Here is a 12,630-nt window from a genome sequence, read left to right as displayed (position 1 = left end):
ATGGAATAAAACAGTTGCATCTCTTCACGTGGATGTGCTTTATATCTTCATCTCTTCTTCCGTCTCTAGAAACCCATCCCAATCCATCCAAGGGACACATCTGCAACCAGTTGCATCACAGTAACAATAGTGCGTTGGACCAAGAGGTAAAGGAAGTTAAGAGTTTAAAAATTAGCGACTGCCACATGTACATCATTTCCTGTCCTGTCATTCTACCCCAACCACTGGCACTCTACGCAAGAGACACCAAACATTTGCTATGTCGGTGAGAACAGAGATTTGCAGCTGATAATATATATATATTTTTAAAAGATACCTTACGTGCGTCTTGCTTCAAAATAAAACACCAAAACGTGTATCATGCCACGGCTCTGCAGCAATTGAAGGTGGGGGGGAGAAGAAAAGTTTGAGTCACGGTGAAAGCAATTATTTGCAGGCAAATCTCCTCAGCTGGGTCAACATGTTCTGTCATGCTCTTCTTTCAGGAAAGAGAAAGTCCGATTTAAGGCTGTATTTAACATCTGGAAGGAGTTACCGCTCCAATAAGGACCTCATTAATAACTAACCCTTTGAGATAAAGTGGCATGAAAGCAAAGAGCCAGTCTGATCTTTTAAGCTTCGCGTGTTGTCGGGATTCCAGCTCTGACATGTTGCATCAAGACAAACTACCCGGTCCCACAATCAAACCTGTAATTTTCACCAGCTGTAATAATCGCTCTCCAGATGCTGAGCTGGAAGCACAAAGAGGAGGCTGGACGGTTTATCCCTCGATCCCTCCAGTGGGAGAAAGCCGGCTCATCAAAGGAAACGGCACCATTAATAATTTACAGCACTGCTTGATTTAGCAAATAGCTACATTAAACATACCAAAAAAACAACAAAAAAAAAAGAGTCAAATAGGAGACTTTAAGTGTGTAACAGTAACACTTTGGGTCAAAGCCGAACTGGACTTTTCCCACAAAAGGCAAGAATGTCAGTTTGCTGAAACTGTCACCATGAAGGCTTTTTAATCATTCGACGATTTAGACAATCTCAAAACCACAGAAGCAGAAAATACAGACAATAGAGGTACTGTGTAAGGTATTACTGTAACAAAGGAAGACCATTTAACAAGAAATTACTCGTAAATTGTGCTTCGCCCGCTGTTTGATCGGGAAAACAGAGCTCTGCCTGCTCTGCCGTTGTTCTCCAGATGCCAGCGGCTTTAAATTAATCCATCTGAAAGTCAAACTGAAACATCGAAACAAGATCAGCTCCATTAGACAGAAACAAAAAATATAGTTCAAGAGTCAACCATATACACCCAACAAACATTCGTACTGTAATAGAAAATACTACTCAAAAGGTAAGTTTCAGGAATGTATTGTTTTTTTCTGTTTTTTTCTTTTAAACTCCAACATGGCTAAAAATATAGTTACATTTCACGTAAATATTTAACTATACAAAAAAAAAAAAAAAGATTAATGTGTCACTCTCTAAAAATTACAATACTAAAACTTAACAACAATAGTTGCAATCTTAAAGAAATACACAGTTCCAGTGAGAGGTTTGCACTCAAGATGGGGCGTGAATGCCAGGATGATGTTGTTTTTTAGGATCAGTTTGAAGCGTTCGGCTCGCCGAGGTACGATAATCGTGAGACAATCACTCCAACGAATTTAAAGTTGTGGATTTTCTCTTTTCCACAAATAAACCGCATGTTAATAATGAACAAATCCATTATTACCATGGATAATTCAGGCTTTATGCTTCACTACTACTCTTACATATTCCGGCTGTTTTGTGTAATTTTGATTTTTAGTGGGCTACATACAGTTTCGAGCTTGTGACGCGTCGTCTCAAGCGCGAATGAAATCGCTTTAAAGTTCATTCGAATAAATGATCAGAAACTCCCAAATTGTTGCAGTCCACGCCGCTGGTGAGCGTTTGTAAAGTTCTTACCACAACTACATCCGTCGTCATGAGATTCGTGTCAAAGAAAGAGAACGACATCTTCACATGCAGCTCATAGTTTAACACATCAGACATCAGTGCCTCAGGCTTAAAAAGTGCAGTAGTGTGTGTGTGTGTGTGTGTGAGGTTGTTCCCTTCAGACAATCGTGGCCTTGTACAGGTCTGACTGGCAGTCTTTGCCCTCCGTCGGGTTTCGGACGTCCTGAGGCATCTGGGCGCTCCTCATTTTGCTCTGGCACTGCCGCAGCTCGGCGACGTAGCCCTGGAAGCTCAGGCTGAGCTCCGAGTCGTCGCCCTGGGACGCCTCCACGTTTCGGGCTTCTTCTAGGTGGACCCCCTCCACATCCATCACCTCCTGCGCAGCATCGGCTCTGTCAGCGGGTGATTTGGTGCCGTGGGGTGTTTCTTTCCTTCTCTCTGTGCACAGGAGAGAAATGTAATGAGGATGAGTTTTTTTTGTTTTTTTTTTTAGGGCAAAATATCCGAGTCTTTGAGGATCAAGAGAGAATAAAAACTTCCAAAACAGTTGAAAGCAAAGTATTTTGAGTGAACACTGCTCAAAGGGGATGCTGGTCTACAGTGTCGATTCTTCTACCACTGCCGCGTTTACAGTTTTCCTCATAGCGGGTGGCACTTAGTTTGTCGCAATATGTTATAAAACAAAAGAATTGGACTCCTGTTCATAGCTACATCTTTACCTAAAGGAGTCAGCGTGACTGAAATGTCCAGTTCCTGGGTTGAGAAAATGAATGGGCAAGATTTGTCTGGTATAATCTAATATGGCTGCTTTGCATCTAAACTTCAGAGTAACTGCAGTTTTGCTGATGTTGAACTCATTCTTACACACAGACTCTTTTAGTAAAAATGACGCTATCCTACTTGAAAGTACTAAATGCTAACAGCAGCTAGCCTTCCCACTGACTGTTTTTCCAAATGAATCCAAGCAGTTGTACTAATAGCACAGTTTGTTCAAACAGCCTATTGTCACCGAGTCACGCACATCTAACAACATAAGAAAAATAAAGATTTAAAGCAGCAGCGAAGACAAAACTGTATAAAAATCTACACGTAGAGTGAATTTGAAATCCAGTACAATCCAGTGAATGAAATCCAGATGTGTGTAATCTAATCTAACCTCATCATGCTTTCCTTCAGCCGTGACAGAGAACCTAGTGCCAATAGGAAAATGGAGGATTTAAAAAAAAAAAAAAAAACAGTTACAGGCTACACAAAGCTTCAGACTATTGCTGAAGTTCATCTTCAAGGCTACGGTGTAATGGTTTAGCTCATGTTCATCTGTTAGAATGATCCAGTTAAAGTCCGGATTGAAAACAGTTGAGAATCTCTGGCATGATCATGAAAACTGGTGTTCGGGAAGATTCTGTCAGTCTACTGAGCTCGTTTTCAAAAAGAGCTGCCAAACGAGTATCCGTCTGTCCAAAACTGGTAAAAAAAAAAAAAAAAAAAAGCCTCACAACACCCTGTGACTGCCCTTTACAGATTTTCATTTGTTAAAACTTGCGAACACCGTGAGTCGATCTCCGTCCACGTCACAACCGTGAGCTTCTTCCTGCAGGTATATCACATAAAATACAACAGCATTTATAGTCATCATGTGAACAAATGTAAAAGAGTTTTGTTTTATTAAGCTCCGAAATGTAGAGCAAAGGTAAATTTAGAAAATGTTTTTAAAAGGCCCAGTCACACTTTGAGCTCATTCCCTCTGAGTCATGTTTCGTAACTTCAGATCGGTTAAGAGGAATCTCATAGTTTCTGTCTTTTTTTTTTCTTCTTCTTCTTCTCCTTCTCCCAGTCTTCTTAGCTTTAATCATCACTTCACTTTGATACTTTTATGTTTCTTTGTTATCTCGTTGCGCTTTGATACTTTTATGTTTCTTTGTTATCTCGTTGCGCCATCGGCCGCTTTCACGACGCGGCCGCGACGGCACACGTACCTCTGCTCCGACTTGCTCAAGCCGGGAGCGAACTGAACGAAGACGGACGCAGCGATGACTCACCGCTTTGATGTCATATGGCACGTTTGTAATCAGCGTTTTTACGTCTATTTCACCCGACTGACCTCATGAAAATGAAAGATAACGACAAAGAAAACATCCTCCTACATCCTACAGGTGGAGCCTGACGTTTTGCGCGGCCCCACAGACTCTAAACACGGGGCTCGGACCGAGCACTTCGCCACAGAGCTGCAGGCTGTTATTCATTCATGTTCTGCTTGGCTGTAAACAAACCCTGCGAGCCGACCTCCGCTTCCCCTTTCTGGAAAAACAAAAACAAAAAAAACAAAAAAACGCCGACATGAGGCGAAGCGGATGAGTGGCCTTTCCTGAACTTCCAGGAGAATTCAAGGAGTTGTGAAAGAAGACGAAGGGGTTGCGGCCGAGCTGCATTTTCGGGGACAAGTAAAAGTTCTCGCTTTCCTTTTTAACGGCTTTTGCCGTCTTAACCTTCACGTCGGCGGGTTCTTCCACAGGGAGCGATGCATCGGCGGCTGGGTGACACGTGTGAGTGCGTCCTAAGCTATAAATTATTGATGGCGAAATGGAAGGCAAACAAAAACAGATGGCGGTTCTCACATCCGTTGCAGTTTGGGGAAAAAAAAAAAAGTAGCTGAGGATATAATCTGACCTAAGTTCTGATGGTTTTCTTGTAAAATATATTAGTGGAATAATAAGGTTTCAAAATCATTTCAGCTAAGCGATAAACAGTTTTAGGAAATGGTTTATACAGATAATATTTTATGTTCCGGGGCGTCTAAACTCCAGAGTATTCTACGTTCAAATTCTAAAAATAAAAATAAAAAAAATTATATGACAGCTTGACAGAGAATATTTATCCAAGTATTAGTGGGGGTGTATGTACGGATTTGGGTAATTATACCATTCATGTCAATGATCAGCAAATGTAATTTTGCCACCAGGCTGTAAATATTTGAATAAACTTTCGAAATAATCGATTATTCTGGACTGGAGAACAATCAGCAAAACCAATAGATATAAAACTATGCTTTTGGTGTTACTTCCTGTCTCTTTTGGCCACACGGATGGCATCCTGCGGCGAAGCCCTCCTGCAGTTGCAGTGTTTTTTCCGAGTTAAGAGAGTTGAGACAACATGGAGGATTCTTGTTTATCTTACTTCTGTCCGCATAGTGACGCCTCCCTCTGTGTCGTTTTGCTCTGCGCAGCAACGCGTCATCATCTGGCATGGTTCAAATTTAAGTTTTCGATGCTTCGGCCGTCAAACTGTGCAGCGGGACATGTTAAAACAACAGGGGCCTTCAACACAGCCGGTGCCTCCTGCCCTCATGGCAGCAGCGGGGCTGGAACAGACCCAGGAACAGTCTGCACCGAGGCCCGCTGCCTCCGACTGTCAGATGGATAATGAGGCTGGCCCGGGGTCAGCCGCCTGTCGGCTCTGAGCTCTGTCACCGGGGACGACGGGAGGAGGACCATGAAAGGGCCTGAGGAAAACTGGAGTGACGCTACGCCTCGAAGCACACCGCTGAATCAAACAAGGCCTGGGCTTTGGAAAGAGGTCAGAAGGAAGCCTCAAGTCTAAGTGATGCACCAAGTTATGACTCAATAACAGAAATGTGCCAAATTTTCCTGTGACTTGGTTCCGACCAGGGAAGCTGAGGCCAGCCGCTACTACCACCTGCAATTATCAGCAACATACATACTCTTAGTAATTTAGTAACAGCTTTTTTTTCTTTTTTTGTTTACTTTGCTGCTTTTCACACAAACCAATGTTAGTTTGGATAGTTGGTTTTTTTTCTATGAAGTATAATTTTCACTTTATAGATGATTCATTTTAATTAACTCAGATTGTTGCTGTCTGATGTCAAAATAGGTTTGATTTTAAATTTAAAAAAAAGACAGAAAAGGGGGATAGGTGGACAAATGTTTTTTTCCAAACCAAGGTAGGATGTGTTAATGTACAGACCAAATAACTTTTGCTTCACCTAGTTTCAACTGCATTTAATTTTACTGATGAACCTTAAGGACTAATAAATACTCATTTATAAATCCCAGGCTCTTAAGGGCGTAAGGCAATCAGAGTATTATTCATTTGAAGTTCAGGCTTTTTAAGGTTATTTCTTGTAAGCTGAAGTTTGCTCAATAAAGGCTACTTTAAATTGCAACTTTGGTTTCCTTTTTTATTGATTGGAATATAGCTCATAGTGAAATTTTTGTAATAAATAACAAAAATAAAAGTTTTTGAGAGAATAATATAATTTAATAGATTTTTAAAGTAAAGTAAACAAAAAAAACATCTACTTCTAACAGGTTATTATTATTATTAAAGTTTTGTTTATAACTCAACAAACATGATTCACTTTTCAAGTTTAATAAACCATTCAAGGGTTAGCACCCTACGCTTTGACGCGTAAATGGGAATAACCTTGTTATTTCTACATGTTCTGCTGAATTAATAACTTTACAGCAGTCGGTGTGTACGTGTTATGTGGCTTAAACGCAGCTGTAAAAGTAAGCAAAAGGATGAATGGTTAATCTGCGCCGATGATAAACGACTGCTTAGTGGCCTAAGATACAAAAATACAGAAATCTGAGTAGATCTGCGCTCTATGAAGGACTTTAGACTATGTAATGTCGCCCCCTTGTGGACGTCCTCCATACGACCAACAGAGCGGCTCCCGCTCCCTGGATTGAGACCAGATCCCCCTCAGAGTTTAATTTTAACTATTCAATGAGGGATAATTTGCACCTTGCAGGCCAAGTTAATGCAATCAAACCGCATGCCAGGCTGGAAACACTTAGGATGCCTTTGCACTTTAGGCCCCACTGCTTTTTGTTTTACTGCAGCAGAAGCTGCTGCCCACTTCGGAGCTTTTTAATAATTACACACGCTTGCGGCATGGCGCCGACGAATACTTCTATCCATCTCCGCCGTACTTCCGTCAGCGTTTCATCACACGTGTGGAAGTGACGGGCACTTCCGTGAGAACAGCAGAGGGCGTCAGTAATGCACAAATTAAGCAGGAACTGATGCATTGGAAAATGTCCCTGTCCCCCCTCTCTCTGGATGCATTCGGAACAAGTCTTTTATTTTTAAAACATACCGTGAAGCCCGACCGGCACGACTTGCCACCTGAATACAAATGCAACATTTCCATAAAGTCTGCAAAAAGTGGGAAAAAGCAGAGGCGTGCTAAACTTGTTGCTATTCCGCGTTTTCCAGCAGCGAGGTGGCTTTACTGAATCATAGCCGTGTTTCTATTTTGGCTGGTGGGAAAGGAAAAAAAAAAAGAAAAGAAAAGAGAGAGAGGGAGAGAGAGGAGATGGATGAGAAGCAGTAGTGACAGTATCTATCTGCAGCGCAGTCAATCCGAGGATAAGGTTACCATGGCTCCCGGTGGTGGGAAGAATCGGTCTGATGCGCTCAGCGACCAGAGAGGAGACTGTGCCATCCTTCCTCGTCATCATTTTTTATTTTATTTTTTGTTTAGATCTCATGAAGAGACGTTGATCCCAACTGGGTGTCTGTACACATCTACTGTGGAAGCAGCCTTCGATATAATCAACCGTTTCGCTGTAAAAACTCGAAAAACAAGCACAAATGAAGCAGTACAAGGAGAAGACGACAACAAAAAAAAAGAAAAATCGTTCCCCTTCTTGATCTCAACACATAAACCAAGCAAGCAGTGAAGCAGAAGGTTGACAAAAAGGACAAACTCCTCCGATCCAGAATATACAATAGAGCCCAAAAGTATTCACAGTCCTGGAGTTTTTTTCATATTTCATCACCTTAAAACTGGAAACTTCCAAATAGCCTGGAGGGTTTATGTGGCAGGTCGACACAAAGGGAGATAACTTGGTTTTCAAAATGTTTAACAAGTAAAATATTATAGGTGTGGTGTGCATTTATAGTTGCTTTGGGGATTCTTAATAGATTTCATGTCTGGACTTTGACTAGGCCATTCCAACACATAAATATGCTTTGACCTAAACTCCATTCCTCCACGGTCGGAGTCCGGCTGCGTGCAGACACCTCTGCTTCAACATACCTATATTTAATAATTATGTCATTTGTAGGGCCCTGTAGGAGACGGCTGCATGCTGAGGAGGTCATTTGGCCTCTGGGTTCAGGTGTGCTGACTCAGGGACGGACCTAAAGGCTGCAAGAGGCCAAGCCTTTGAGGACTAGAGCTTGGCAACCCCCGATCTAAACCATTTCATTGCAGCTCTGGCTCCATGTTGAACCTCCGTCTCAAATTCTTTGCAGCCTCTCGCAGGTTTTCTCCCAGGGATTCATCGACTCTGAGCGGATTCACTTCAGTCTCTGCTGGAGTAAAGCATGATGCTGCCACCACCATGACCATGAGGATGATGGGTCAAGTCTAGCCTGTTCTTAGACTTTATTTTCCTGCATGGTTTGTCGGTTGCACATAATGTTTTGCATGGAACCAACAAGCTGAATTGTCATCCCACCAGGGCAGAGCACCTTCTTCCTCTCCATGGGTTGCGGAGACTTTCAGCTTTTCTTTCTTCTTGCCACATTTCCAGAAAGGCCAGATTTGTGGATTGCGCATGCAATAGTTGCTCCATCAACAGACTGTCCCCACCTCGGCTGTGGATCTCTGCGGTTTATTCAGAGTTACCAGAACTGTCTGATTAATGCTTTCCTCGTCAGCTTAGGTGGGTTGCCATGTTTTGGAGGATTTGCCAAATTCTTCTCAAGGCGTGGGATCTCGTTTCACAATCTAGCTCCGCTTTAAACGTCTCCACCACTTCCTCCCTGACCTGCTGTGTTCCTTGGTCTTTACGACGCCGCTTGTTCGACAGTGTTCTCTGAAAAAAACCTCTCAGAGCATAAAATAAACAGATAGACTCTTTTTACTAAATAGGTAACTGTTGTTGGGTATCAAAATAAAGGGGGTTGGGCTCAAATGCCGATCACAATTTGAGATTTTTGTTTAGGGGAAAAAAAAAAAAAATGAAAACCACACATCATTTTCTTTCCTTTGTGTTGATCTATCACATAAGATCACTCTTAAACACATGACACAATGCAAAAGAGGATTATGAATACTTTTGCAAAGCGCTGTTAAGCCACACACAACACAGCAGCGATCCCGACGAAAAATAAATATTACCACACAACGAGAAAGCAGATCAAGCAAACAAGACTGAACAAACAGGCCACAGCGAACGATCCGAGCAGAAGTCACGCCGCTCGAGCGACGCCGGCGCTCAACGGGTGCGCGCAGGGGAAAGTACACAAAGGAGTGGGAGCTAATGAGGAGAACGGCACAAGATGAAAATGAGACAGAGCTAAAGGGGAAAACTGGAAAAGGCATGCGGAGGCGGGGAGAGGAGGCGGCAGCGGGGGCTGCCGGGAGAGAAAACTGATCTCACGAACGTGTAAAAAGACAGGACGAGAGTGATTTCCAATTCTGACATTTATTAGATCTATTCAGTCACAGGTACAGAGTTTATTGGCAGTGATTATCTACAACAGGCACCTAGAGAAGGAAAGCGAGCGAGCCAGATAAGGAATGACGGGCACTTCAACAATGTCACTGACCGATGACTGTTTTCCTACTGCTCAGACTGCCGCAACATGAGCCGACAAAAGTTTGGTGACTCACTGCTTTTAGAGGAGTTGTGAAGGAAAAGAAATTTTAGAAAAAGAAAAAAACAAAAAAAAAAACAAAACAAAAAAACTCTGATGGTGACATTGTTGAGTTGCTCTTAACTAGAAGTGGTGGGATGGAGAGGAACACAGCATTTGTTTGCAACGGCTGTTCAGGATCTGCAGTTTTCATGGCTCCGGATTACTATCGCAGCTAATATCACCACTTTCAGTTGTTCAGCTGGTCTCAGCTCTACTCTTCAGTACAACATTGACTGTGCAACAAATACTGATCAGAAAACCTGTATGTATTTCTTTTTGCTTGTTTGAATAAATCATAAGGCCTGTAAAACAAATCACATTTGCATGCACCCGAAACTATAAAACAAAGTGGAAATATATCCAGCTGGGGGAAAATCCCAGTCACATGTTCAACCCCAAAAGTTGGCAGCACGGGACTTTTTCAGGTAAACGTCACTCACGGGAGAACATATACACACATCGCTATTTACAAGAGTGTTATAAGGATCACACACACACACACACACACACACACACACACACACACACACACACACACACACACACACAAATAGACGTCGAGTTTAAACGGATCAGGCAAATTGAGGGAGTCAACATCAATTTCAATTTGTCATTAAAGTGCGTCAGTCGGTATAGAAGGAGTTTTGCCATAACAGCGGTACTATTGTGACCACACTATACACACACACATGCAAGTACAGTTGTATTCAAAGTAATATCAGTCCAACTTCAAGAACCAAATGAATCACTGTTCTTAGTTAAATAAATGTTTTCTATGTAGAAAACAAGGCTATGAGCAGCGGAGTAACAGGAAACCCACCAGATGAATCAGTCGTGACTTGCATGCTGCCGATTCTGTGCGACTGAATCATTAATTTAAAGAGTGTTTTCGTACAACAGCGGCGTGGAGTTCAATCAGCGAGGACAGTCACTCAGTGAACAAACGGGAGTCAAATTAGAGGCTTTTATTTAAGGGCAAAGGCTGAAAATGTTGCAAGTAGAAGAAAAAAAATTCTGTCATAAAGTTGACTGGAGAGGAGGAAACATTTAAAAAGTGGCGACACGGTACGGCTGCAGAGCTGCTTAGCTTAAGCAGAGCGACGTGAAAACTGGAAAAGCTACCATTTAAATTGATTAAATAACAACCACTGCTACATCCAGAGTGATCAAAGAAGATGTAAAGTTGCTTGTGAATGCTGAAACAATTACAGATTGCAATGTGAAGCAATGCTATATAGACATGAGGCTCCTGCAAAGTCCCAACATTGAGAAAAAAAAAAAAGACTTTTAACTAAACCCTAAACTAGCCTAAAGAGAAATGATGCAACATTTTATTGGCTGATCAAACCAAGATATTCCTTTCGTGTTTTGGGGAACTTGACCCCAAAGAGTGGAATTCAAGCCAGAGCAGACCGTGCCCATCACAAGCCACAGATCAGTTTGGATATGTCAAAAAAAACACTTGGAGAGTTCATGTTGCTGAGGAGGAAATACGGTGACAATTGGCGGCTTTGGTGTTTCTTGCTGAAACAACAAGGAAGGTTTGGCATAGGTCTTGGTTTCAGACCAACAGCATTAACATTTATTAGCAGTCAGCCCAAACCCAGAACTTTAAAACTTATGAGGTGACATTAAGCATGCCGTTTCCGAGACTTCACCAGTAAAAGTAAATGAGACTGTAGCCTGGGCTTGAAAATTTGGCCGGAATTGCAAAAAGAAAGGTCGACTCTACGTGAAACATATTTGAACGGCGGATATAAAACTAAAATTAGTTTGGTGGTTCAAGCTGCGTCCGCAATCATTTTAAATTTCTACGGTCGATGCTTGATTTTGTGAAGTTCCATTTTATTTAAATACTCTTTTTCTCCACTTTCCGTAGAGGGAGAACAGATTTATTCATTAATTATTATTTATTGTAAATTGTAATATATTATACGGGGTTCACGAATCATTAAACTAAACACACTGTTATTAATTTGAACACAACTGCACACACATACACACTCACACACACACAGACACACAGCGCTGGTTTATTACTGGTTTGTAGAAATACCTGAACTGGACTTTCCCTCTCCACCTGTGTCTTGGGACGGGGGGCAGGGTGTCGGAGGGGTGAAGTTGGCCTCAGGGAGGCTGCTCTCCAGGGACGGGAAGGATGGAGGCGAAGGGGGTAAGAGAGTACTGTTGGGGCTGCTGATGTCGCCCTCGCCCACGAGGGTCAGGTCGGCGTGGGCGTCCTCCTCCACCGTGCGGAGGCTCGGCCGGGAGTCAGGGGGCCGGGGGATGGGGGAGAGGTGGGTGCCGAACGTGGAGTGGCGGGGGGGAGGCAGCAGGCACCGCCTGGACGCCGAGTGTCCGTTGGCGCTGGAGCTGAGGGAGGAGTCCAGGCTCTCCGAGCGCAGGGCGGCCGTGAGGGACCCGCGGGGCGGCACGCCGTTCTCTCGGCTCGGCTTCAGGGAGGCCGGGGTGGAACAGGCCAGGTTGGAGGAGGCGGAGCAGGAGGAGGTGGGCGGAGTCAGGCGCAGGAAGTCTGGAAGCACCAGGTCTTCTTTTTTCAGGAGTCCGCGCTGGTCGTTGGCTCGGGTGCTCTGGGCTCGGCTTAGCAGCTCAAAGAATTCTGGAAAGACGACAAATTTTCCGTCACTTTGGCTTTTCCAAACGGACCAGAGAGACGTTAGTTGATCTGTAAAAGCGACGTAGCCACCTCCCCGTCAGACACACATCTTTGTCAGTTAGTCCAGAGGCAAAAGCAAAGCACAGAAGTCCACCAAAAGTTAAAAATAAAAGAGAGAAATCAAGAACAAGGGGGGGCATTTACCTTCAGCTTCATCTATATTTATCTTTTTCTGTTTTCTCTTTTCCCCTGGGAGTGCTGAGGCCGGTCCAGCCGCTCTCACAGAAATGTCCTTTGGTGCTGACCTCTCATCTCCCTGCAGATGCAACAATAACAATGCACTCTGTTAGGGGATGGAGGGGGTGGGGTGGCTTTTGGGTTGGGTGGGGAAGGTGTGGTCGCAAGAG

General features: G+C 43.3%; 1 protein-coding gene and 1 long non-coding RNA gene across 9 annotated transcripts in view; both read right to left on the bottom strand.

Moving 5' to 3' along the window:
• Positions 1-980: 980 nt before the first annotated feature.
• rgs12a (regulator of G protein signaling 12a) overlaps positions 981-12,630 on the bottom strand; it is a 45,448-nt gene continuing 33,798 nt past the window's right edge. For all 8 annotated transcript variants that reach the window (XM_015050341.1, XM_015050340.1, XM_015050342.1 and 5 more), the window contains 3 exons: positions 12,428-12,539; positions 11,663-12,226; positions 981-2,370 (listed from right to left, as the gene is read on the bottom strand). In XM_015050341.1, coding sequence (XP_014905827.1) covers positions 2,090-2,370; positions 11,663-12,226; positions 12,428-12,539 — 957 coding nt within the window. In that variant the 3' untranslated portion in view covers positions 981-2,089. The remainder of the gene's footprint in view (positions 2,371-11,662; positions 12,227-12,427; positions 12,540-12,630) is intronic.
• LOC106958446 (uncharacterized) lies at positions 3,743-9,566 on the bottom strand. Its single transcript, XR_001427153.1, has 2 exons — positions 7,334-9,566; positions 3,743-7,214 (listed from the first exon to the last, which is right to left on the bottom strand). It is a non-coding gene; the product is annotated as an uncharacterized LOC106958446 (long non-coding RNA).

The sequence above is a fragment of the Poecilia latipinna genome, unplaced genomic scaffold, assembly GCF_001443285.1.
Source record: "Poecilia latipinna isolate Pla-1442-1.1 unplaced genomic scaffold, P_latipinna-1.0 Scaffold986, whole genome shotgun sequence".
Taxonomy (NCBI): Eukaryota; Metazoa; Chordata; class Actinopteri; order Cyprinodontiformes; family Poeciliidae; genus Poecilia; species Poecilia latipinna.
Note: the sequence above shows the minus strand (reverse complement) of the source record. Positions and strands in the feature narration are given on the sequence as shown.